The sequence below is a fragment of the Leuciscus leuciscus genome (assembly GCF_965113295.1).
Source record: "Leuciscus leuciscus genome assembly, chromosome: 7".
Classification (NCBI taxonomy): Eukaryota; Metazoa; Chordata; class Actinopteri; order Cypriniformes; family Leuciscidae; genus Leuciscus; species Leuciscus leuciscus.
This window is the reverse complement of record NC_138731.1, coordinates 30,214,421-30,242,386: the sequence shown is the minus strand read 5'-3', so window position 1 is coordinate 30,242,386 and position 27,966 is coordinate 30,214,421. Positions and strand designations below refer to the sequence as shown.

The following is a 27,966-nucleotide window of genomic DNA, read 5'->3' as shown; positions in this document are numbered from 1 at the left end:
AAATCATCATTTGCTTATGCAAAGAGATGAGCAATGACAACTGTCAAGAAAGTGTTTGTTTTCTGTGCTCCCAAAATGTGCAAATCCACATTAGGACAAACAACAAAATTAGGTACTGAAAAAATATACTTTTTAGCTTTTAGCCACAGAATCTTTTTATTTATTAATTTTTTTTAGCTTCAGACTTAAATTGCATCCAGTCAGAGGATATCAAACTTGTTTGATATTTTGAGCTGATTTTTGTTTTTATTTGTCATGCAATTCCTAGAACCGAGGCAACTGTTTCTGCTTTTTGAGTTTGTGTTCAGAATGACTCCAAGTCAATAAGAATATGATGCATAAAATTGTTCAGATTTGAAAAGCGTGTAGTGTATTCCAGCCTTTAGATGTCATGCTTTAGAAAGGCAGCAACTCGCCTGCTCACAATTTATAGTTTGATGTTAGCATGTTGCTAAGCTAACACCTCAGTACTCTAAGCAGTACAAAAATACATTTTACACACAAATATTGATAAAAATATTGTTTTACTTATATTTAACTAGTTTTTATTAATACATTTCAGTACTGAAAGACGTATGTGATTATTTAAAATCATCAGAACATTAGTTCCACTTGTCCGCCATCTTGGATTAATTTTTTCATTGATGTCACTGCAGTAAAGCCTGCCATTTGGAACATGACTGTGATGCCTTAAAATGTTGACTTGGTTGGCAGCTCACAAGGTTTTGGAACAGATTTTTGTTGATTTTGCATCATTTAGTTAAGTCTGAATTAATTAATATTTTAACATTTTAAATTTAAATTTATTCAGCACAGGAAATAGCAATGCCTTAAAAAAAATATATATATATATATATATGGTACAGCAATGGTGCTGGTGCTGCATTTTCAAATTCCATGGAAAAGTCCTCTGTGCATGACTGTGCATACACATTTATGCAGATATATCTTTAGTCATGCACGTGAAAACCTGTGCCATGCAAAGATCCATTTTTTCCTGCTGATGTGTCTTGTTTTAATATTCCCAAACCACTAACAGGTCAAGTTTAAGCTACCAAGCATGCACTGCTTCCTTGGTTACACTGTCCTAGTGGATCCTTTACGAAAGGTGAACCTTTAGTGGTCAAAGGTTAAAGAGCAAGATACAGGATGCCGACATTCTTGCCTATAATAGGATTCACTCTGTGCCAATTTGTCTTTTATATCTTTTTTTTTTTTTTTTTTGTGGTTGACTTGAAGACCAAACAACTTTATGGATAATCAGTCCAAACATATTATCCATTTGATTTAATGTTATCAGACCAAACGTTGCCTCGCGCTATGGATTTTGGATACCAGGATGTTGCATGTTCAAACTCAGATTTGTACACTGTTACGTTTGTCATTTACTACAATATCTGACAAGTCATATTTCGGTACTTGCGTTAGTTTACTGGCTTAAAGCAATGAAATGTCCACAGTGGTGGCACTATGGACATGTATGTGTGTTTCAATGTATTTGTGAGTTTAAAAGTATACCAGATTCAGTCGTGTTTGTGCATGTCTGCTTATAGTTTTTGAAATCTTATCAGAGTTGTATGTAATGTGTTTCTGTGCACTGTATCCACAAGCCTGTGTGTGTTCATGTTTGTCTGCCGTTCACTGTACATCTGTCTCTAAATGATGATTGGTACTGTAGATTGATTGTATAGAAAAACAATTTAAAAATTGTAAATTTAAGTTTTATTAAAAAATAAAATGTAATTACAAGAAATACATTTTTTAGACTGCTGAATTGAGGAATCGTTCACTGGCCTTTAATTTATGCAGCCGTGCTACTTCACATATTTATTTATTTATTTATTTACTATTAATATAACACACAATTTAATGTGACCTGAGCAGTTGAAATCCCAAAGCACAATATCAAATATTTTGAGCTTCAAAATATTAATGGGTAGATGACAATATAAGAGTCTCCCAATGACAAGATAAATATTTCGATTTAATATGTATGTATGTGTATATTAAATCGAAATATTTATCTTATATTGTCATTGGGGGACTCTTATATTGTGGTCTATGGTCAAACGGTCCTATCACAATTTAGTTTTCAATATTGTAACTACCCACTATTTTGTAGTTCTTGTGACAAATTAATTTAAAAGAATATTCCATGTAGTCCCTCAATTAATATGTCATAATGCATGTGTAATATAAAACACTTCGAAAACACTTGTTACAAATCCCCTGTGATACAAATTTCCCCTGCGTTATGCCCAACGTTTCATGCTGACAAAAAAATCACTTTGTAAACTATTTGGAGTGCTGAAGGCTTATAAATACATACACCAAATGTGTAAACTGATGCATTCTTATTAAAAAATAACACATATTGTATGCTGTATAACAACTTAACAAGTAAATGTAGTGTTGAGCAAACACAGGTGGTGGTTTGTTATCGCGTGTTCACAAATCACGATTTCGTATATTGTCACAGACGCCCCCTGCTGGTAGTTTACTGATATACTGCGTACTAATGGAGTACGTACTGTATCCTTTTTTTTATATTTAATAAAATGTTTTAATATTATGTTAAACATTACGCAATTCTTTCTGGTTAATTAATCACACTGGAAATGGAAGATCAAGTCAAATGTCCCCTTTGTAAACTGCACTTTTACGTACGTACTTTTACGAGTATGTACTGTAGAAAGTAAATTTGCATACTTTGCATAATATAGTCATTACAGAAAGCATATAGAAGTTAGTAGTATGCTATTCCAAACTTAGATTATTTCAGATGTGAAGAGACCTCAGTGCAATGATTTTAGACAAAAATTATAATTATCCATTATTAATTTCCTGTCTGGAAATACAGGGCAGTTTTTACATTTCATCATCATAATACAGTGGGGTTCAAAAGTCCACTTGCAAAAAATGTTTGTATTTTGCCATTTTCTACTTTAATACAGATTAATTTGTTTCAATTACAAATTATAAGCATTACAACTTGCATGAAAAGTTTAATTGAAAAATTAGCACAGATCACGCACTTAATCTCTATTTTTAATCCCAGATTTTCAGTGTGTGTTTTTGAATGCCACTGTATATAAAACTATTAATATTATTATTGAACCATACAAAATGGGTTTTGGCCAAAAAAAAAACGTTTTTCTCATAATTAGAGAGGATGATATGTACAATGTATATGTACAATTAAATTGCTTCCAATATGCCTATAATGGCAATGTTTGTCATTCTTTTCTGATGTACATTTCCTTCTTTGGCTTATTCCTCCATGTTCTTGCCCTTTTTGCCCACTTTCACAAACACCATTGTGAGTCCAATAGCTGCCACCAAGATCAGTCCACCGGTCACCAGGTATGCTATGGGCAGGAAGTAATTCTGCCCACCAAACCAGGTCACCATGGAGATCACCAGCTCCTTCTGACCTTGAAAGGGCTCAACAGGAAAATCTGAAGGTATTAGTCAAGGCTAAATCTAAGATAGAAATGAAATGGATACATATAGGCCCGGTTTCACATACAGGGCTTAGATTAAGCCAGGATTGGGCCTTAGTTCAAATAGGACATTTAAGTAGCTTTTATGAACGTGCCTTAGAAAAACATGGTGTGCATTTTGAGTCAAAACAATGGCACTGACCTATTTTAAGATATGTCAGATATGCAAGTTGCTTTTAGTTAAAACAGCTCAAACATGCATTTTAGTCTGGGACTATCTTAAACCTTGTTTGCCAAACCAGGGGATAGTGTCTTAAAGGGATAGTTGGCCCAAAAATGTCAATTCTGTCATGATTTACTCATCCTTATGTTGTTCCAAGCCTATATGACTTTCTTTCTTCTGTGGAACATCAAGAAGTTATTTTTTAGAAATGTCAGAGCTATACATAAAATATGTTGTGCTCCGCAGAAGAAAGTAAAGGGATATTTCACCCAAAAATGAAAATTGTGTCATCATTTACTCACCCTCATGTTGTTCTAAACCTGAATGAGTTTCTTGTTGAACACAAAAGAAGATATTTGTTTGATTATCAACATTCTTTAAAATATCTTCTTTTGTGTTCAACAGAAGAAAGACGCCCATACAGGATTGGAACATTAAGGGTAAGTAATGACACATTTTTGTGTGAACTATCCCTTAAGTCATAGAGGTCTGGAACGACATTAGAGTGAGTAAATGATGACAGAATTAAAATTTTTGGGTGAACTATCCCTTGAAATGAACTAAGGTAAAAAAAATAAAATTAACAAAAGCAGACTTCCCATTGTGACTATCCAATTTTGTCAGTGGTGTAATAAGTTTCGTCACCAAACCAAAAGCCTGGCTGTCAGTGCTGCCGAAACCCTTTCCTTCCATTTACAACCAATTCTGTCCTCCATGAGCAAAGGATACTGTAAATTATAGAGATGCTGTAGTTGCCACTGGGCAGGCCTTGATTGAAAGGCCCTTGAGCACGATTGAGAACCCCATAAAGCTTTTTGAAATTAGGGAAGGCCGCCTCTCTCATCCAAACAATCAGGTCGTCATTTATGAAGCCATTGTTGTTGGAGTCTGTGTCATCCAGCTCATAAACCGGACGCTGCCAGTATAAGGGCCGAATCGTGCCTGAGATCAAACACAGAGACAACAATGAGAAAAACAGACACATGCTCATAACACATGCAGCATACGGTGGTGTGTACCTTCAAAGGCTTGTCGGAGTGTGAATGTGTTGTTGGTCGGAGGGTTACGGAACTTGACATTTTTGTCCGTGTACCAAGCGATGCCCTTCCTGTAGAGTGGAACTTGTACTTCTGGCTCATTCGTTGGATAATAAATCACTGTAAATGAGTCTAAAATAAAAATAAAATGGTATAAACAAATCACAAGCAGCAAGCAAAATGGCTTATTAGCATAATACTAACATGCGTCTCACCGTTGAACATGCTGTTGGCCACAGCACCACATGGGGCAACGGGTACTTTGTTTGCATCGTACTCGAACGGAGCGCAGTACGAACTCGGTGCCTATGTGAGCAATAACATCTTGGATGTGATAACAGCGCTACTAATATGAAGCATAGTGTAGTGAGAGATCAAATAAAGACAGACGTTATTTTAATCAGTGAGTGGGAGGGATGAGGAAAGAGCGTGAAAAAGGAGTGCAAACAGAAGGGGAGTGAAAGAGACGTCCAGCACCTTCAGGTTGTTCTTCCTCCCCACCATCTGTGCATCATCGCGGGAGTCCATGTACCTCCGCAGGTTCTGATGAAAGTTCCTCAGACCGTAGTAAAAGAATACATCGCCCTGAGGGAGACAGCATGCTATCAGACATAGTACTACATCATGTTGAAAGGAAACACGCTGATGACAAATTATGAGGCTCATATGGTGTCTCATTTAAATTAGGAATCAGACATTTGTAATATGAATTTAATTTAGGATGTCTTCTCTCTTTTTTTTTTAAGTATGGTTTGAATACTCTAAAATCTGAAGTACAGAAACTTTACCACAGAAAATAAGCTGAAAAATTAGACAATTAATTATTTTATTTGAGTTAATGTAAATCATTGTTTTACCAGTGGGACTTTTATAGGCAGAAAATGCTCTAATTCTGCTGGAAACAGTGCATTAAACCAAAGTTAGGTTTACTTGTTTTAAATAATCATGCCAGGAGTTCAAAAATGGTATATTATTTATAAAATTGGATTTCATTTTGTGCAGACAAGGCTAGTGAGTGATACACTAGTATCATGTATGCATAAAAACTAATGTTGTATTTTGCACACAATTTTCCTTTTCAAAACATCATTGTTGAAAACAGTTGTGCTGCTTAATATTTTTTTCAAAGCCATAATACATGTTTTTTCAGGTTTCTTTGATGAATAGAAAGTTCATAAGAACACTTTTGATCAGTTACATTTTTCCTTGCTGTATAAAAGCATTACTTAACTTAAAAAAATACTTAAAACATTTGAACGGTCAAATCACTTATTGAACTGACCCACCAAAAAGTTTTGGGGAATGTAGAATTGGACTGAGCATGTGCAGGGCGTTCCGGTGTTGATGGCATGCTTCTGCAACTCGAAGCATCGTTCACATGTTCCAGCATTAGTGTAATCCACCTATGCAGCAGAAAGAACAACATACGACATGAGTGTAAAATGTGACTGTGGTTGGAGTTATGGCAGCACATATTCCAAAATGTTGTGATGTGGTGCTCGTGTGGTTTGAATCCCATTCACCCCTTTTCTTTCCATCATTTATCAATGTGACCATACTGAGAAATTTTCTTTATAGAGGTATCATAATGTAGCAAACCAGATTTTTATGCTTAATAAAAACAGAGTGATGCCCATGCAAATGCTGCTGTCATTTTGCTATATGGTTGCTAAGATGTTCAGGGTGGTTGTTTACTGGCCCAATTTAAAATAGCGCACCCCCAAGGCTATGATATTCTGGTCTATAGATATGGCTCCCTTAGCAAGCAATGCTAATAACAAACAAGACAACAATCATGCTCATATGTAGTTAGTCAGCTACTTTAATTAAACAACTAAATTGAATGGTTTAATAATGTATGTAATGTACTAATGTAAACACACTAATGTAATGACTGTGAATAAAAAAAGTCTAACAATTTGTCTTTTGACCACCAACCTTGAGGAAAAGTTTAATAATAGCGAAACGAAACTAATATTTTGAATTGATCAAATGACAAATGTTAGGTCTACATTAGGAGTAAAAATAGCAAAAGGACTTGACTAATACATGAAGTTACACTTTAAGAACACAGTAAATTCATTTGTGGGCTGTGTTGATCTTGTTTCCAGAGGAACACATCCTTCTGGTCTGTTTCCCCACTTCCTGCTGTCTTGCACATTGGCATTAGATTTAAAAAAAAAAAGTCAAACCTTCAGTTCGTGTGTTTTCTGAACAGTGATGAGGAGCCAGACGCCCAGAAACAAGCACACGAGAGAGAGGATGTAGAAAGTTGGCAGCACGGTCTGTGCCGTGAGAGATGGAGACCAGGCGGGTAACCTCTGTTGTTTAAATGCGGAGTTGTCCGGACGCCTCGACAATGGCCCTGTGTCTGCCTGCTTCTTTCCCATCTCAGATTCTCTGCAACTTCACAAAAATAGTAATAATAACACAAATTCAAATAAGAAAGTGTTTCATTTAACTGCCACCGAAGGAAGTTTTCACAGTTCCCAGTATGACTGAACCTTTGAACCTTATGTGACTGTTAATTATTAACTACAACCACCCCACCTTATACACACAGAGCAGTTCTCCCTGTCTTTAGCTCTGACTGTGAACCTCCCCAGAGCTCCACACATTCTTTTCTATCAGAACTGAGTCTCTCCTCATTCCTGGACTCTGCAGTAATGTGTGGGAGCCGCATTTGAATAAATGTGTGTGCCTGAGCATGTGTGTTGTAACAGGATATTGTATTAAGCAAAATATTCAGAATAAAGTATAAACAGTCTAAAATGGGAGGGGCTCCTGATGCACAAGACAAAAAAAATGGACAGATTTTTTTTGTCCAATCAGATATTTTTATTTTTAATTGTAAAAAAACAAAAAAACACATAATATTTGTTCTCTTGCAGCAGACATATTTCACTTAAATACATTATAATAGCTCTATCAAATACATGTTTAGCAGGTAAATGAATATGAACGTGTAAATAACAGAGAACAGACTGTCTGCTCAAAAGAGTCCTATTTTAAATGTTCCTTCCCTGCAGCTCTGAATTAGACTGCGGTCCATCATTTTCAGTAAGTCTTCTTTCACCTGAAACACAAAAAATATATATTTTAAGCTATTTTTCCCACAGTTATTAGCCAGTTAAACCCAATTAAATTCAAATGAGCAAAGTTTTCTTTATCAGATAGGCACATTTAAATTTAGTCTCTTTTCCGGGAAAATGGAGCATGTGATCTCGGATAAAAATCCGGCAAAATGATGTAAACGAATCCCTTTTGGCTGTTTACTGTCGATATATCCCATTTTTACAGGAAATATGTTGGCAGTAAATAATCTGTATTAAACTAAAGGGTTCTATTAAAGTATTAAAGTTCAACCAAAAATGAAATTACTGTCATTAATTACTAACCCTGATGTCGTTCCAAACCCGTATCAAGAAGTTATGATATTTTTTATGAAATCCGAGAGCTTTCTGACCCCCCATAGACGGCAACATTATTACCACTTTCAAGGCCCAGAAAGGTAGTAAAGACATTGATAAAATAGTCCATGTGACTACAGTGGTTCAACCTTAATGTTATGAAGCGACGAGAATACTTTTTTGTGCACAAAAAAACAAAAATAATGACTTTACTCAACAAATTCATCTCTTCTGTGTCAGTTCCATGTTCTGGGCCTTGAAAGTGGTAATGAAGTTGCAGTCTATGGAGGGTCAGAAAGCTCTCGTATTTCATCAAAAAATATCTTCATTTGTGTTCCAAAGATAAACGAACACTTACGGGTTTGGAACGACATGAAGGGTGAGTAATTAATAACAGAAATTTCATTTTTGGGTGAACTAACCCAAAATCAAAATCAAAATCACAAAAAAGTGTGTATCAAAATCATCCATAATTTTGGCTAGTTACATTAGATATCAATATTTTATGTATATTTCATCTCTATCGGTATTATATATTTTTTTAAAGTATTCTTTGCAATGTTGTAACAAACATGTCTGTCCTATATGAAAACAGCATATCAGTGCTACCTCTGGTATATCCACCATTCTCCTGAGCTTCTGGTCTCGGTAGTTCCAGTCCAGTACCATATACCTCAGTCCTTGCACAGTCAAACCCTCTAAAGCACAAAAATCAAGGAGCGAAAAAGACGTTTCACAAAACTGAAAAACATGCAAGTTGGTTAAAATAACATTTACAAGAAATGTGCATCAAAAACAAACCTTTTTCTAACAAGGTAGCAATTCTCCCAGGAGTTCCAACAGCAATATGGGTCACACCTTTACTCAATGACTTTATCTGGTCATCCACTTTGATGTGTTTCGCGAACAGCTTTAGCACTTTAGCTTGGCCTTTAAATGCTATCAGCTGCCTTAAATGCAAAGAGAGAAAAAAGTCTAACACTTGGGAAAAACAAACTCTGTATTATTCAAAAAAGAACAACTGAAACTCACTTAATGAGATCAATAGTTCTGAGAGCGGATCCGCAAACGATTAACAACACCACTGACTGGGTCTGGGTGTGCTGCTTCTGGATTTTAGCCCACTTTGGACAAACTGAAATAAAATGTGTTAATATGAAATGTGTTAATAAAAACTATTTACATGTATTCATTAAGCAATTAACACAATGGACACAATTAATAAAGCCCCCTGACTTGCCATTAAAAAATTTGGTGTCAGTAAGTGTTGTTTTGAAATAAATACTTTTATTCAGGAAGGATAAAAGTAGCATTAAACTGCTCAAACGTGACAATAAAAACATTATAATGTTACAAGAGATTTATGTTTCAAATAAATGATGTTCTTTAATGATGTACTTTTTATTAATCAAAAATCCAGGAAAAAAAAATTATGGTTGTCAATATTGATAATAATAATAATCAATGTTTCTTGAGCAGTAAATCAGCATATTACAATGATTGTAATAGTCATTAAGTAATGATGCTGGAAATTCAGCTTTGCCATCACAGGAATAAATTACACTTAAAATAGAAAAGTTTTTTAATGTAATATTTTTTTCACAATATTACAGCATTTACTGTATTTTTTATCAGATAAATGCACCTGTAGCGAGCATAACAGACTTCTTTCAAAATCATTAAAAATCCAAACTTTTTTGAATGGTAATTTATATTCTGTAAAGGGTAAATCTTTGCTTATTCAAAATGAGTGTGTCAGATGCTCCTGGTTTGAGGTCAATATTTATTTTTGGGTGAACAACCCATTTATTCTTCTGTTGAACACAACAGAAAATATTTTAAAAGAATGTTGATATCAAACAGTTGACGGTAGCCATTGACTTCCATAGTAGGAAAAAAAATACTATGGAAGTCAATGGCAACAGTCAAGAACTGATATTGACAAGAATTTACCAAAATTCTTTAAAATATCTTCTTTTGTGTTCAACAGATAAAAGAAACTTGAGGGTGAGTAAATGATGACAACATTTTCATTTTTGGGTGAACTATCCTTTTAAGAAATTGAAAGACTGCATAAAAAGACAAACACGGCATATATATATATGGTGTTTTACCTTCTTTGAGGTAAGAAGACAAGCTATGTGTAAGGTCATTACAGCTGAGGAAACAAGAGTCTGAAACAGAAAAGACAACGAACAAAATCAACCTCCTCATCCAATATGCAGATTCAAACGAAAGCAGACACAAACACGCATTAATCGACTCACCCTTTAGCGTCAGGTCCTCCTGCTCAATAACAGAGCGGGTCAGGCTGAAGTGATTCTTGAGAAGGCTCATAAGGTCAGCTGGAGAGCCCGGCGCAGGTTCAGAGCTCGTCAGGACATCTGTGATAGTTTTCTTCTTCTAAAGACAAAGGAGAATTATACAACATGTTTTAAAGCAAATACATCAGTGGCAGAGACAGTGACAAGAAATGGAATGAATGAATTCAGATAAGCTCCGTCCTCTTATATAAATTAAGAGGCAATTATCTTAACATACTAATAATAACCAAGACCTATGAAAACTGAGAAATGAGCTGTCAAATTATGGTCCGTAAAATCAAAGCATCTCTGGGGTAAGGTTGTTCTTTTTGTCACTTTTCTATAGAGCATGAAATGAAAAAAAAAATATTCTAAAGCAGCATATTGAACTGGGCAAAAGAGTTTGACATCTACAGTAACATTAACAGACATGTGAATTATAATTCTTACCTTTCTTCTCTTCTTGTTTTTGTTGGACTCCTTATCCCCCTTTTCCTCTGATCTCTCCTCTGTGATGAAACATTCTTTCTGCAGGGAAAGACAGTCTTTACTTAAAGATGCCCTGGTTCTGTTTTTGCTCACAAGACCTTTTGTCTCAAAGACATCTCTTTGATGAAAGACTTAAATGCCTGAACCCAAGAAAAAAAGATTTGCAAAGTCGAGGTAACAACATTTTTCTAAAGTGCCCATATTATGCTCATGTACAAGTTCATTATTATATTTTTGAAGAAATCTTCAAAAATAGAATTCTGCTAGAATAAATTTACATGACTTAAAGTTCAAAAAACATTATTTTTCTCATATTATACATTACTGTAGCACCTCTTTACACCATCTGTCTGAAAAGCTCTGTTTTAGTTCCTTCGTATTTAAAGCCTGCCTTTCCAAAAAGCTCAGTCTGCTCTGATTGGCCAGCTGGTCCAGTCTGTTGTGATTGGTCAGATGATAAGAGCATGTGTCGGAACGCCCCTTAACAAAATCGGGTTTCATCTCCTGAGGTTTCATGCGCAGCTGTAAACTATTATTAAAGTATTATCTAGGATGACATCGGTATTGGAAGCCCATATAATGTTTGTTTGTTTGTTTTTTATTGCCCTGGAAGCGGAAAAAAGCTGCCTCCTTGCAAAATCACTTATTCAACGGTTCTTTGAGGGTGGGTCAAAGCCAGACATTATGTAAATTAAAGGGTTAGTTCACCCAAAAATGAAAATTCTGTAAATAATTACTCACCCTCATGTTGTTCCAACCCCATAAGACTTTCGTTCATCTTCGGAACACAAATTAAGATTTTTTTTTTTGCGCACAAAAAGTATTCTCGTCACTTGATCAACTTAAAGGTATAGCAGAGGATGTTTTACTTCCTGGTGGGTAGTCTAAACTATTGGTCCTCCTAATTGTCAATCATTCTAGTGAATCAATCAAACTTTTCAAAAAGTGTAGAGGGCGGGTCTTATCTAAAATTTGGAAAGATCCTCCGCTATACCTTTAAGGTTGAGCCACTGAAGTCACTTGGACTATTTTAAAGATGTCTTTACTAACTTTTCTGGGATGGCAGATATCGATTACCTAGCAGCCTATGAAGGAGTGAGCCAGCTCTCAGATTTCATAAAAAATATCTTAATTTGTGTTCCGAAGATGAACGAAAGTCTTACTGTGCGTTCACACCGCCGCCGACTTGAGCTTCCAAAGTTACCGGAAGTCATTCATTTTCAATGGAAGCTGGCTTCTCTCAGCTGCAAGGAGCGTCAAATCCATCGGCGTCGCGTTTTGGGCGTTTTGAGCGTCAATCTGAAAGTTGAAAGAAGCTCAACTTTATGGTAATGAGCTATGACGTGGTTCAGCGGCAAGCAGCGGCAAACGCCAGCAACCAATCGGAATATAGACGTCCTTCGCGCTGGCTGATTCCGGAGAAACATACGATGTAAACTTTCGTTCCTACCAAAACATTAGTTCCAAGAAAATGGAGGAGAAACTGATAATCACTGTTGCTGGGTTTCCTATCATTTATGATATGACGTTATTTTCATATAGGGACCAGTTACAAAAGAGAGAGAGCCCCGGCCGCGCGCGCGCACTCACCTTCAACGTCTTCAAACAATATGTCTTGCTCTCTCTCCCTCGCGCATATTAATCAAATATTTTTTTCCCGACCAAATCGGTTATAAAAATGCTGTCATTATATAAGGTTCCTAGTGTCAATGTATTGCTTGTTTTTTTTTTTCTGTTTACATTTCATGGTGTGACACAGACTTCAGAGCGGCCAAAGCGTCAACAAGCTTCCCCGTACGTTTTTGACAAGCGTCCTTGACAGGGCGGCCAGAGCTTCTTTGCAGCTCAAGTCGGCGGCGGTGTGAACGTACAGTTACGAGGTTGGAACAACATGAGGGTGAGTAATTACTGACAGAATTTTTATTTTTGGGTGAACTAGCAGCTAACCCTTTAAATTCTCTTTGGTGTGTGATCTTTGTAACTTTGCAGATTGTTTACATGCACAAACAGCTATATTACTGCTACACACTAAAGGAAAGGTAAAATAATAGGAGCCCTTTAAATAGAAGTTAAATATTTTTAACAGGTTTCTAAAGGAACCCCCACCCCAAACCCACGGCATTGGTTGAGCCACACTTGAGCTTTAACAGAGTGCAACAGTGGCAACACACTTTTTCAACGTGAAAAATATAAAAATCTATTTTCTTTTGAGAGCATAGGGAGATTACATCATTAGCAGTGCTTCATGGATGTGGGCGGTCGCTGCAGAGCTCTTTTGACGTGATTTGCTTGCTGCGATTATGATTGTAGCTTTCTTTGCTGAATCATGGGTAATGTTTTTCACCAGGAATTCAGCTTGAACGCTAATAATGAACACGGATAAAAGGATATGATAAATTATGTGAAATGATGGCTTCAACAAAAGCATTTACCATCGATTAATTTCATCTCAGTAGATCTGTCTTTAAAATGGTTTAGAAGTTATTTTTAAAATCAATTTCCCTATGAACTGATAGGGCTTTTTATTTCCAGGACCTGACTGTTGCACACTATTCAGTTTTATTTTTTTTTATTTTTTTTTGCCTCACAAGCATCACTTTTGTGTGTGTATTACCTTAACAGTTTTCTTCTTTTTCTTGGTGCCGTCTTGAATATTTTTTTCACCCTTCCTTTTCTTTGATGTGGATTTATTTGATTGTTCTTCTGTAAGTGGCTGTGTGTCCTCCTCTTGAATCTGTTTATCACCCTTCCTTTTCTTTGATGTAGATTTAATCGGTTGTTCTTCTGTAAGTGGCTGTGTGTCCTCCTCTACCTCTGACACACCTCAATGGGACAAAGTTTGCACATAAACGAAATGTCATGATTTACGTTAATAACCAAATTAATAATAACAAAAAAGCTCAAATACAAACAGTACTACAATACTACAATTGTTTACATGGGAGAAAACTACATATCCCAAGATGCACCGCAGACAGGGCAAACACGTGTTTTGCGTAGTCTGAATCTAGTAAGAAATGTTAGCCATAGATCCGACAATATGAGGCTAACCAAGTTCAAACTGATGCTCGTTTGTTGACAGAAGTTTCATGTAAGTTACAAAATAATTATTAACGATCTAACATAACCTTGTTGGGTAGAAGTTTCTAGAGCACTAGTGTGCCCTAGCACAGCAGGCTAAAACCGACACGCGCAGAGCATAAATACATGACACACACATTGCAGCGCGAAGTATTGTTCAAATAAACAAACAAAAAACTATGTTTTTTACCTAAATTGTCTCCCTGGGTCCACCACTCGTCTCCCAAATCATCAGCCATGTCTCAAACCGCAATCGCATGTCTGGAGTTTGCGCACGGCAGATTCGCATAGTTCAAAAATTGCGCGAATCTACCCGGTAAAAACAAGACTATATTATATAAAATAAATAATAATCAAATACATTTATTTTACAATAAGAACATTCGAGTATACTAAAAGTGTACATTGTTTTCTATTGTTCTTTAGTTACTTGTTTGATTATTGAGGTTTATTTGTAATCTAAAAATATATTGTATCCTAAAAACTTAGGTTTTCATGTGGTTTCATTATGCGGTAGCCTATTCAGATTAACTTAGTCTGAACCACTAGGCGGCGCTGAGTCCTATAAAATTATAATTATCACTCTGCAGGGTGTTTACCGTCTCTATGTGTTAATGTTGGACCGGGATGGAGAATTTGAGATGTGTGTGTGTGCTCGTTTGTTCCACTTTCCACCACACTTGTTTGACTGGTCATAACTCTATAATTTATCCTTCCTCATCCGAGCTCGCGCCTCTCTACCCCTCCATGCGCGCACGCATAGACACACACAAGAACGCGCAACCAATTATTTATTCATCACAAACATGAATTAAAAATCTCTGTTTCCCTTCAGCGTACAGCACTGAAGGAAACTTCACAGGCTGTTCATCTAACACAGAGATCACTTGTGGTTATCCAAAGATGGAAAAGATTTTGTTGAGAAATTCTCTAAAGCCATATCTAATTATTCAAGAGCAGTTGGCAACTGAGAGAAGGGTGCCTAGTTTGCTTTAATGCTGTTGTCCCAAATACTGGTGAAAATTCTCAGAATTTTAAAGTCAAGACCAAGTTCATCTTATGAACCGTTTTCAACTTTTTTTAATGTGATCAAATTAAGATTGCAATTCCAACTCGAGGAGGAATATTTTAGTCTTACACTTACACTTGCAAGTGCAACCTTTAAACACACACACACACACACACACACACACACACACACACACACACACACACACACACACACACACACACACACAAAGGAAGAGAGAAATATAGGCTACCCTCAACATTGTAATTTTCCACTAATTGCAACCATTCTCTTTCTTTCTTTCTTTCTTTCTTTCTTTCTTTCTTTCTTTCTTTCTTCTCTCCCTGAGTGATCCTAGTAACAAGTAGGTTCTCGTCATGGCAACATGCTCTGAAATAGACTGTGAAGCTGCGTTGGATTCAAGCCGCGGTGGTCAAAAGACTGATGGAGTGTGGAATGTGTTCTCTGCATTATGGGATTCATTGTTTCAGATTTTCTGTGTTATTGAGAGCTCTCCTTTGGTTAACAACACTTTAGACCCACGGGGACGCAATGGAGTAATGCCGCAATCAAATAAATTCTTAAAACAGAGTGCAAATTGTAGTCACTGGCATGTTAGCTTTTGTAATTTAGCTGACGCTTTGATCCAAACTGACTTGCAGTACCTAACTTTATTACAGGCCAGTCCCTCTGGTGTTACCTGAGGTTGAGTGCTTTGATCAAGAGCACAATACTGTAGTTCATAGATCACCCCATTGTGGATTTTGAACGTGCATGATTCATTTAAACGCTGGTTTTCAGTACAACCCTGCTCTTGCTGATGTTGCTTTCCCTAAAACAACAGTTTTATAAACAAGATGTTAATATTGTGTGACATTTCAGACCAGTTATATATTTGTATGTCTGCTCCGCTAATGAAAATAGTCTCAAAAGAAGCCAGCGCAAGATCAAGTGTTGGAATACTATGCAGCTGCATTCTAGTGAAACAATTCCAGTGTATTGTTCAAGAAACATTTCTTATTTAATACTGCTGTTTAATATTGTGAAAACATTGTTTCTGGATTGTGTACTATAGTGTTCTATATTTACATTTATATATAAATATTTATATATATTTCCCCCTAGGTTCATGTTAGCCTGGCAACAGAAAGGATCTCATTAACACTCATGAACTATGAAGGAAACCATGTCTCGGGAGCTGAGAAAGTGCCGTTGAGATGAATGGGAAAGCAGATCACTTTTTACAGGTATTAAATAGACTTCCTTGATTGTAACTTAATACAAAACTGTATGATAATAAAATAAGTTGGCCTTTATATTGATGTAGGACAACTTGTTGTCCTGTTGCCTTCATGAAACTGAACCTCAGTTAGCAGATAAAACAAAAAATTACCTGAATAAGCCTATATAGTTTTTTACAGTGTTTTTTTTTTGTTTGTTTTTTTGTCAGTGGGCTCTAATGTTGTTTGGTTCCCAACGTTCCACATAATGCCTTCATTTTTGTGTTCCACAGAAAAAAGAAGGCCAGGTTTGGAACATATAAAGGTGAGATAATGATGACAGAATTTCCTTAAATTAAATTGATTAATTTAAATTATTTATTATTTATTAAAATACATTGTTTAAAGGGATACTCCACTTTAAAATGAAAATTCTGTCATCGTATACTCACCCTCATGTTGTTTCAAACCTGTATGAATTTCTTTCTTCTGCTGAACATAGTATATTTTTTTCCTACTATGGAAGTCAATGGGACCCAGAAACTGTCTGGTTACTGACATTCTTCTAAATATCTTCCTTTCTGTTCAGCAGAAGAAAGAAATTCATACAGTACAGGTTTGAAACAACATGAGGGTGAGTATATGATGACAGAATTTTCATTTTAAAGTGGAGTATCCCTTTAAATTAATATATTGTTAGCTAACTGCTTGATTTGTATATATGCACATTTCTGAAATGCATAACTTGGACACAGTCACCTCTGATAACAGATCACTCTAAATTGCAATGTAGACACATCGTTTTAAAGCAGCTTTACAGAAAATTACCCTGGTAAACCAGAGCACAAGTTGAATTTGCTCAGCGAGTTACTCTGATGTTGAGCAATGGAGCTCATTAAATATGCCCCTCGATCTGAGCTGCACCAATCACATCGGGTTATCTGATATAGGCGGGCCAGAGGCGAGCTAAACAGATGACGACAGCGCTGTGACGTCGAAGTCATCAGTAAACATTGCAAGATGCCTATGGATGAACACCAGTTGTTTGAAACGGCTTTGGCCGCTACAATGAACGAGTTAGACTTGGCTTTTTCCCAAAAGAGGAACAGAAGACGGCACTCGAATCGTTCCTTTGCAAGAAGGGTGTTTTTGCTGTTTTGCCGACCGGAAGAGTCTAATCTACCAGTTAGCTCCGCTGGTAGCTAAGCGAATGGGGTTTATTGTTGTGATTGGTCGTAGTGTTATCCAATTGCGTGCTGTGAGATTTTCAAATGCATGCTTGGTGCCGCCCCTCGAGCTGGCCGATTTTCATTGACCGACACCAGACCATTAATCTTTTAGATTTAGGTCTGGATTTCCAGGCTACAAATAAATGTGAATTGAACTGAATTGAACTATCCCTTTAAGGGGTCATTTACACGACACTGTTTTCAACTAAAAACTGAAACTTTTTTGACCATTCATTAACACAATAACAGTGTTTTGGGAGCCTAAAAATGCAAAGTTTTAAAAACTGGTTACATAGTGCAATTTTTCGGAAACAATACAATTACTGTCTCTGTGCAAACGACAAAAACACGAATTTGTGAAAACGGTGATGTCATGAGCATGCTTATTACTAGTTTTTCTTTACAAAGTGACATCGGCAACTACTGGTTTGCTTACATAAAACCGCGTTATTAGTCGTTTACGCAGATCCGTGTGAACGGGGATTGTTTTGACAACGTTGTCGTCTGTACGCGAAAAACGCAAAGGAAAAACGTTTTTGTTTTAGTTGTGTAAACATACCCTAAGAACTAATATTGACTATTCTGTGCCCCAAGCAGGCCCTTCCCTCAATCCAGGCATATCATTTAGTACATCCCGGCTGTACCTGTGCTTGAGTATGGGTTCAGTATGCATAACAAATAAGACTCCCAGTGTGGATGCGAACTTAACAGTGGCCTATTTAATATCAGCATGCATATGATGCATCTCTTATATATGTGCACCATATGTAACGTAACAAGAGACAGGGCTGTTAGGTTGGCTGAAAGTTGCAAGAGGTTGAGAAATAACAGGAATAGGTCATGCCAGAGTTTCTAACAGAGCTTTGAGAGCCCCAATTTAAGCAGCACAAAAGAATGCGGTTTATGTTCAGAGCTGAGAGTCCTTACTCAAACGCAGTGCTGACAAATCCAGGTCAGAGCTTCTCTCTTGGAAATGATAAGAGTTTACTGTGGCTGGAGATTCAAATGCTGCAGAAAAGTACGAAACAACTGACACAATTAATTTCACGAGGTGCAGAATCTATTTAGCATTTTTTTGAATTGTCATTGTCACCGTTTGCCCTCCTTCCTATGATGATGATTTGAAGATTAGAGGGCAATTTGCCGGGTCCCCATCTGAAAGAAGAAAGGTGATTTAACTCGGCTTTGAAAGGCAACAATCTAATCTCTCTCTTTCTAATCATTCTAGCTTATTTTGCTCTTCTTTTTTTTCGGAGAATTTGACCTCTCTATTGTGTCGAGGCAGTGTGCTCCGATACACACGCAAACACACACTCAAACACATCTGTAATATAGACTGTGTGGGAGCTCAAATGGTGGCAATTTGTGCGGCTATAAGCGATTGGTTGACACGGAGGTGCTGATTATGGGGTATAAGTGTTAGGTTCCGATGGACCCATCCACATTGATGCCCTGATTATGGATAATTTACCCCTACTGTGGCAGCATGGGACTCTACCCACGCTCCCATTCTCTCTCTTTCTCTCTCTCTCTTTCCTTCGCTTATGTCTCATCTGATATCAGAGAGAGATGGAAAGAAAGGTTGTCATCGATGCTTTCGATACCACTACCATGCCAGTCGTTTCTACGGTAATGCAGAAACTCATAAAGTCACTATTGAATTGAATATCTGCAGTCTAATATTCTTTGACAGACCCATGAGGTTTTTCTCTATTCTACCAACCTTATGACTCAGAATAGCAAATAACCGCAAATGACGATAGTCAAATCTCTCTGGTATGCTAGATGGCATGCTGGGCCTTTTTTATTTTGCCTTTTCTGCATCTAATATTGCACCCAAAGTACCATCTATAAATTACACAGTGTGTGTAATATATAATCTAGTGCAAGTGTGTAAGAAACGGCCTGCGGATCAAGCACAGAGTGTAGCGCTCCACATTAAATCATTTATGGAGCCTGCTTTTAAGCAGGCCGTGTGCATACAGTGCATACATCATTTAGCGAAGCTTCGCAAACATGGCGTAGCGACATCTCCTTTAGATGTGCGTTTGACCACATCTTGAACTCAATTCAAATATAACGTATAGTATTTTGCCGGGAAAGGCCAATGAATACACCCACGTCGTCTTGCTTGTTACTCGCACGGGAACGATCCACCCACAGTGACACATGCTGCCGTTAGTGTGTGGTTGAACACAAGGACACAGATTTCTGCAATATGGATTGTGAGGCTTGAGCTACAACTGGGTTAAAGTTGATTCTTGATGTCCTGGAAGAAATGACTGGCAAAACAATAACATTTGTGTGATGAAAAGACCAGCTTAAACCGGAATGAATTCCCAAAGCTGGTTTGGTGCTGGTTTGGCTGGTGGACATCAAGCCCACCAGCATAAAAAAACAACAGCAATGCTGGGCTCTTTCTTTTCTCTCCATTCCGCTTCTCCCTTTATCTTTTTATCTCTCCCTCGAGCGTTCCCAGCATCATTCAATAAAATTTGTCAGTCCTGCATTCTCCCAGATGCAATAAGTCTTTGATACTGCAACCATTCCTTTCCATTAGAGTGGATTCCTCTTTATCAATACTGCATTTAAATGCTGCGATCAATAAACAAATTATTCACTGAGTGTGGCGTCTTTTCCCTGCTGTCTCACACCAAATAGTTCATTAGCCCATGCCAATGCACTCCGTGGAGTGGAAATATTCATACGCGCACATGCATACAAGGTATTGACTAAACATGAGGCCAAAAGTGCACTGCTAGTTTTGACATTAGTGCTATATGCAATAATTGCACACAGTTAAATAGTATTTCATCACTCTAAATTTAATACTACCAGAGTTTAGAAAACAGCATGTAGCAGCCATGCAAGAGTGATAATTATACTATAACACTGAATTGTACCAGCCATAATTATTTGATTATATATTATATATATATATATATATATATATATATGAATATATGATTATGTGTGTATAGTAATATAATATAATAGTTAATAACTTACATTTATGCATTTGGCAGACGCTTTTATCCAAAGCGACTTACATTGCGTTATCCTATACATTTATACATAGGTATGTGCAATCCCCTGGGATCGAACCCACAACCTTGAGCTACAGGAAAGCTATATGTACTAAACTTATATGTGTCACAGGGCTGGTTGTATAAACATTCAAGAAGATGAAGGTAATATTAAATAAATCCAAAGAGTAATCCAAACTGGCACAGAGCAAGATACAATGCATCCACAAAAGACAACACCGGACCCAAGACTGAAACAGAACTGAACAAAAATACAGGTGACAATGATGGTGATTGATGAGTCCACAGCTGAAAATCATCAGTGTCCATGACAACAAATGAGTGAGTAAGGCAGATGATGACAAAACACAAACAAAGTCCAAACAAACGTGATTGAGACAATATGATTAAGTTAATACCGATCTTTGTAATACAATTTTTTTTTTTTTAAGCACAGTTGGCATGGTTATTGATTAATGTGGATTTTACAACTCTTTGTTTTGCTCTTGGACAAATTTGATGAGAAGTATTTGAGTTAATATTAAAATCTCAGACTTTTGATTGCAGACTTTGATATTCTGGTACAGTTGAGGGCGGTTTGAGACGTCATAGAGATCTCTAGAGGACACATGTGAGATTACCCGGGTCTTTTTACCCAGCAGATGATTCTGAGAAGCAGAAGACCTCTCAAAACCTCAATTTGCTCTCGATTTAATCTCACAGCTGTTTAAACAAATGAGAAGTTAAATAGGTCCCATTTGTGATATTTCTTTTCTTACGGTAAGCTTCCTCTTCACTTAGGCCTAGTGTAGGTATAGTTTCAGTTTGGATACATAACAGTTATTATATGAAATGGAAACTATATCCATATCCTGTACAAAATGTCCTCAATATGCTAAATGGCTGAAATGCTGTAAAATTGAGTGACAGTATGGTACAGTTATGTATTCCCAGGTGATGCCTGCACAGATTTTACATACCCAACAGCTCAGCAGAACCCGGGAAGAGCATGACTCAGAGAAGCGCTCATACTGCCAAATGAGGATGAAAGAGACACTGGTTTAATCCACCCAGTAGATATGAGGAGGGGTTGAGAAAGAGAGAGAGAGAGAGAGAGAGGTAAGTCCTCACAAACTGTGTCCGATTCTCCCTTGAAAAGCTGCAGGGTAATTCACTCTTCTGAATAGTGAACTGTCCACTCAAATAACTCAAGACTCATAGTGATGTATCAAGATCCTCTCTCTGGAGGATTAGGGGAAATATGATGTGCATTTTTATGTGAAGGTGGATTTGTGCGTGCGTGTGTGTGTAGGTGCGTTGTGCTGTGTTTAAACGTGTGTGCATGGCAGATCTGGTCTTAGTCTTGAGGCGAGCCGAGTGTGACCCACTTTCCCTCTGAGCTTCTCTGCTAGAGATGCACTCAGGCAGGCAGGCAAGCACACACTCACACACACACACAGACTCACACACACACACACACACACACACACACACACGCACACACACACACGCTAAACGCCAACATCAGAAGACCGAAAGGAGGGGAGATAGAGAGAGGGAAGGAGCAGGGAGATGATGATACATAGCCGCTGCTGCATTCTTCAATTCAAAAATCAATCCCTGTTCCAAACCCGCCCCTCCAGCACTTTGTCATGTGCAAAAACACAGCACCCATTTTGCTGGGGGATTTTCATCCAACAAGTAAGCACAGCTGCACCCCTGTGTGTGTGTACTTGTGTGTGGGCGTGCATACGTTGCATATGCATGCGCAGAGAGTCGTCAACCTCGGCTACATGCCAGCATGCGAGTCCTCCATATAAAACAGCCTATATACGTTAATAGTTCATTTAATATTAATGAGTCCCAAGTGTAATTGAATCACTGGGAAGACCTGCATGGAGATTACCCATCGAACCCTAACCGCAGAGCACTGCAGGCCGCTAATGTGTATTTATTATCAGGTCAGTGCTTGTAATGCAGTGCACTACGTAGTGCACACTAATAATGTTTGTTCCACGAATGCTGTCACAACAGCACTATTAAAATGGTGTTCAAGAAACATCACATTTAATCAAATTTAAAGTCACCATGAAATCTAAATAGACAATTCTTTTTTTTTTTTATGGAATATCATGTTGTTTATCCATGCACATATTTGTTTTATTTATGCGCACTCGTAATCTTTAATAAATAACATTAACATTAACGGTAACACTTTAGAATAAGGTCTCATTTGTTAACATTAGATAACATTACCAAAGAAGGAGCAATATCATTTTACAGCATTTTTTGTTAGGTAATAAAAATAACAATTTTCATTGTTTGTTCATGTCAGTTCACAGTGCATTAACTAACTTATTGGTAGGTCATGTTAACTAATAACTAATGTGAACAAATGAAACATTGTAAAGTGTTATCACATTAACGTCTGTCATCCACTTTCTTTCATATATGAAACAAGATGTTTTTTGGAGAATGTACAGGCTATCAATAAAGCAAAAGCAGTCACCATAGGTCCTGTCAAGCTCCAAAATGAATTGAAATTTCAGTAATTATTCATTGAAAATCTCTCTTGCTTCATTTACACTTTTGCATATTGAAAAGAGCAGCATTAACATTCTGCCTAACATCTTTTGTGTTCCTACAGGTAAATTATGACAGAATTATCACTTTTTATGTGGACTTTCTATCGCTTTAATCATTATCAACAGTTGTCTCAGTTTAGTCTATTTTAGTGATTTCTAATCGTTTGGACAAGCAATTGCTGGGTATTTACAAGGGAACCTTTAAAAAAAAAAAATCGTCTTTTGTGTTCCACAAAAAAGTGTCCTACAGGTTTGGAACTACATGAGGGTGTAAATAATGACAGAATTTTTATTTTTGGGTGAACTCTCTTTAAGTTAATTTATTGAGCAGTTCTCAGCATGTAATGTTTTTTGGTTTTTTTTTTTTTTTGGTATGTTGCAGATGTTGTCAAATGTTATGTCAGAATGGCACTGTCAGTTGCAATCGGCTCAATATTGCCTATGTATTTGCAGGATTTCTAAGTGTGACTGTATAGAATTACACCTACAATTGTTCATTCACAATTCAGAAGAGACTTTCAGGGTTTTTGAATACTTTAATCCAGTGACTATTTGACTTAATGTAATCCCAGTAAAAGCCTAAAAAAGTGTTTTTGCCACCGCGCTAGATGATTATACATTATTGGAAATTACTAGTTGTAAATATGGGCTGGGTAAAAAAACTAAAACATTCAACCTATAATTTAAGTGGCATAGATGTTATTATCAGTTTTCCGTGTGAATGTATTTCAGAGTTGAACATGCATTTTGGTTTGCATATGAAAGCTATTCCTGACGTTATGAGTCAACAGCATCATAACTTTTCATAAAGTATTTGGACACTGAAGCCACGCTTAAAAATGTATGAATATCATTGCATTAGGTGAAATATGAAACCAAGTGACATTTATTTAAAAGAATGATAGCAGAAGCACACCCTTTTCAAGCAAAGCATTTCACAAAATGATATTTTAAATTCATATTTATGTTTTAAGATTCCACTAGGTTTGATATGTTGCTTTCTAAAGCAAATGGCATCCGTATTTTTTTAAGTGTGGCTTAAGTGTCAAAATACTTTTTGGGGCCATTACTTTCTTTACTCCTCAAGAAAGACTATCAAAATCCCATTGAAGAAAATAATTAGCCTGGCGTGACCAGCTCCTTTTTATGTACTCCTCTTGTGATTAGTTTTCTGATGCAGGTCTTTGTGAGTGCCACCTTAACGTAAACACAGCTAATTAGCGGAAAGGCAGATGTGAGCTCATGAAAAAAAAAAAAATCAGAAATGAGCAACTCATCGTGCGGCGTCAACTCATGTCAGCGAATAAAGAGAGGGAGCACAGGAAGCAGTCTCATAAGCTCTTTTTGGAGCGCATTAGCAGTACTTGATGAGTGGTAAAACGCTGCATTTGTCATTGTGACACACTCCTGGCCCCCACAGAGACAGACTGCAGTTAAAACTCAGCCCTGATAGATTACAGAGACGACTACATTCATAACCCAGCTGTATACCTCCACGTTGAGACGTCGCGTATGTACGTCCCGCCTGCAGATGTTCAGGTGTTTATTGATGGATGCATTCGGATCTGCATGGAAATGGCCTGTTATAGCTTTGTTTGTTTATTTATTGTGTCTGTCTTTTTGACAGCAATCCATCTTGGTCTCACACCAGGGTCATTGTGTGTGTGGCAAGGGAGGAGAAAGAGAAATCGCATGTCTTTCAAAGTGTAGTTAATCTTGTCACCAAGGAATCGATTTAACATGATGCGTCACTGTACACAAAGCATCATAACAAAAGCATAATGTCTGTAATGCAGGTCAAACTTAACAAAATGCTGTGCATACACATGCAAACATGGCTTTTAATGCATTTGGCTAAGCAAAGACCATCAATAACAGTGATCTGAGCTTCTATTGCAGTCATAAACAAGCTTTTTATTCTCATTCTCTGTCTCTCTCAGAAGTATCAATATGCCTAATGACGAAGATTACAGGACATGCATACTTGATGTCCCAAATGATCTACTGAAATTTCCATTTCCATAAGAAACCCCTAAGCGGTGCAAAATACTGAATGCCGACATGAGCAAATCTCGTTTACCAGGGGCCTTTACTGTGAAGCCTATTGTGATTCTGCGAAAGACATGCAGTATTTTGTAAAGATCAGTTTAACTCACTTTTACATTGCACAGTGTTCTGCTCTGATTATGAAGTCGCTGCTCTTCAGTAATAATGGAACGTATTCATTTTCTGTGCATTTAATACACATTTATTAAAAAAATGTCTACCCTGACTATGCAGAGGTTTTGCTCTTTCATATCTCAGGTTAATGGAGTTATGTTTTATTTAAGCATCAATTCTGTCTCAAATCGTTTTTCATTTCATTTTCTCCTTTGGACAAAAAAAAGATACCGCTGTTGACAAGAATATAGATTATTGAATATAATATAAATTCCTATTATAAGATTAATAATTGAAAGATGACAACATAATTCATAAATACTTTAAATTAATTTTAAAATATTTATTATTTACTAATACTTATTTTAAATATATAATTTGGTCTTGGGAGATTAAAAAATTAAAAGCCAAATGCAAATAATGTGATGCTACCAACCATTTAATCATGTATAGTAAGGATAGCAAAATATACTGGGCTTATCAACTTTTAAAATGAGGAGAAACCCCTATTTTTGTTGTTGATGTCAAAGGTTGTGTGTCTAATCATCTGTCTCTTCATAGAACCGAAATAAATAAGGTAGATGCCAGCAGGTTACTTGACATCCACTGATCCTTGAAAACCATGAACAAAACTACAATGTAAAAAAATGAATACAGCTTCACTTGCAGCACAGATAAATGAGGTTTGTGCCGACCACAATTTGTTTTGTGCTGTGATTTATTGACTGCCAAAAGTATGAAAACACTTAAATAGAGAGAAATAGAAACCAAAAATTTTAATTTTTCCAGTTTGATGTCTTGCTAGTGATTTTGTATTTTTTGGGGCCTGTGAGTGTGTTCATGGTACTATTCTTAATAATGTGTGTTCCTGTCCAATGTAAAATCTGGGTCATGACGCAAAACCAGTTGAGAACCTGGGGCCGGTTGCATAAACGGCTAAGACTAGTCTTACAAGTTAGTCATCAGTTTTTTTTTCTTCAAGTCAGTTACATAGAAATGTAGATTGGTCTAATTTGATACCCAAAAGTAAGACTGATTACCCCTAAATAACTGCTAGTTGTTCATACTAGTTCTTAAGACACAGTCTTAACATGATGTTCATGCAACTGGAGTCTTTATCTCAGGGGAAAAGTCTGAGAAGCAGGAGACGTAAGCAAGCGTCTCCATTCGCTCTCCCATTAATATCAATGCTGTCTAGCAGAAACGCCAGCCATGTTAAAGAGATCTCATTTGTGACTCTCTTTCCTATGGAACCTAACTTCTGCATGAGGGGACTTTTGCTTAAGTGCCGTGCTGAATCTGTCCCGTGGAATGATATGAGGTTTGCTTGCAAACATCTTGAGATGTCAGCATCAATTCGGACTGAGTACTTCTTAAGGTCATAAAATGTTGACGTTGAATGTGTATTTTCGGCCGCTACCATCATCCCACATTCAGGGCATCCATTTTTAGAACAAAAGCCATGATTTCATATCCCAAAATAACAGTGACTGTACACAGGAGGAAACTGTCTTCTGCACACACATCACAAAGCTGCTCAACTGAAGAAATGCAAGTTACAACAAACTGCTTCATCATTATCTCTCTCTCTCTCTCTCGTTCGCTTTCTTCTTGTCTTGAGCTCTCTTTTTCTCCCCTTCATCTTTCAGTTTCGCTCTTTCTGTCTCCTCACTCTCTCAATCCGTCCCTCCCTCTTTCTCTGTCAAGGAGTGGGCTTTGATTAAAATATATCTCTTTTTGTCCCTGAAACCTGACTCGGTGTGCTTCACACTGTACCAGCTCACATCATTATGCGATGAGCACCAAACAAAATATGCTCCTCTTTGTCTTATTCTCGTCTGTGACTCATTCATTACCATGTGAAAGATCAAACTCGAGCACTATAGCTCTCACAAAGGAGAAGCATGCTAAAGTGAGTTTTCCAAGCCATATTTAAACAAATAAACAAACAAACAAACAAACAAGCAAGCGAACGAGCAAGCAAGCCACTCTGTGCTGCAACGCATCACGTCCTCGTTTAACTCTACGGTGTCTTTGATTTGCGCGGCAGGCTGCTCGCAAGTTGCCTTATGAAACCGAATAGCTTATCTAGAGCATCTTGAGAAAAAGCTGGAGGAAATATTGTTATTTCATTTATTTAAAAAAAAAAAAAATGAGTGGAGCCAATGTACCAAGGCAGGCCTGGTCCTCTCCAGATGGATTCTGGGCAGCCTCATCTTCTTCATCTATTATTGATGAGTGGGGCAAAGAGAAATAGGTCAGAAGAGAATGAACTACATTCTCTTTGTTCACTCGGATGTTACATAAATGATTGAGATTTATTGCTTCCACTGTCATATTTAGTCACTGGCCTCTGATCGCCTTACAAGACTGCCTTCGGATGATTGTTTGCAATATTAATATATGCACTTCTCTGCTTAGCCTTGTTCCCAGGTGTAAATAAGTCATTCTTTTCATGTAAGTGATAGGCAGAAATGGAAGAAGATTTAGATGCTGAGTTAAGTGTAAACTCAATACCAGTTGCCCACTGCTTGATGGCAAAGATGGATGGATCATGCCCCAGGCCAATAGGGCCAGTGTCTCGGGACCTCTGTCGGCCAGTATGCTCCTAAACCTGGTAATAAGGTACTCTGAATGTAAAATTGATATAGACAGATGAAAAATGCAATAAAAAAAAATCTATCTATCTATCTATCTATCTATCTATCTATCTATCTATCTATCTATCTTCTCACGATTCAGTTTCGTGTT

General features: G+C 37.1%; 2 protein-coding genes across 2 annotated transcripts; both read right to left on the bottom strand.

The window, feature by feature from the left end:
* Positions 1 to 190: 190 nt before the first annotated feature.
* On the bottom strand, positions 191 to 7,245 carry tmem30c (transmembrane protein 30C). Its single transcript, XM_082175264.1, has 7 exons — positions 6,896 to 7,245; positions 5,990 to 6,106; positions 5,181 to 5,288; positions 4,919 to 5,009; positions 4,686 to 4,835; positions 4,396 to 4,608; positions 191 to 3,458 (listed from the first exon to the last, which is right to left on the bottom strand). The coding sequence occupies exons 1-7, from the start codon at positions 7,091 to 7,093 to the stop codon at positions 3,271 to 3,273; spliced, it is 1,065 nt and encodes a 354-aa protein (XP_082031390.1). The 5' UTR covers positions 7,094 to 7,245; the 3' UTR covers positions 191 to 3,270.
* Positions 7,246 to 7,545: 300 nt separating this feature from the next.
* Positions 7,546 to 14,314, bottom strand: cmss1 (cms1 ribosomal small subunit homolog). The gene is made up of 9 exons (XM_082175265.1): positions 14,177 to 14,314; positions 13,520 to 13,728; positions 10,867 to 10,944; positions 10,381 to 10,516; positions 10,228 to 10,287; positions 9,146 to 9,248; positions 8,915 to 9,063; positions 8,723 to 8,811; positions 7,546 to 7,779 (listed from the first exon to the last, which is right to left on the bottom strand). Exons 1-9 carry the CDS (start codon positions 14,223 to 14,225, stop codon positions 7,696 to 7,698), a joined length of 957 nt encoding a protein of 318 aa, XP_082031391.1. The 5' UTR covers positions 14,226 to 14,314; the 3' UTR covers positions 7,546 to 7,695.
* Positions 14,315 to 27,966: the final 13,652 nt, after the last annotated feature.

Coding starts and splice junctions, on each gene's coding strand:
- tmem30c (XM_082175264.1), bottom strand. CDS start 7,093: ATGGGAAAGAAGCAGGCAGACACAGGGCCATTGTCGAGGCGTCCGGAC. Junction 6,107..6,895: donor AGAAAACACACGAACTGAAG/GTTTGACTTTTT, acceptor TCTGCTGCATAG/GTGGATTACACTAATGCTGG. Junction 4,609..4,685: donor ACTCCGACAAGCCTTTGAAG/GTACACACCACC, acceptor GTTTGATCTCAG/GCACGATTCGGCCCTTATAC.
- cmss1 (XM_082175265.1), bottom strand. CDS start 14,225: ATGGCTGATGATTTGGGAGACGAGTGGTGGACCCAGGGAGACAATTTA. Junction 9,064..9,145: donor AGAACTATTGATCTCATTAA/GTGAGTTTCAGT, acceptor TTTGCATTTAAG/GCAGCTGATAGCATTTAAAG. Junction 8,812..8,914: donor TGCTACCTTGTTAGAAAAAG/GTTTGTTTTTGA, acceptor TTTGTGCTTTAG/AGGGTTTGACTGTGCAAGGA.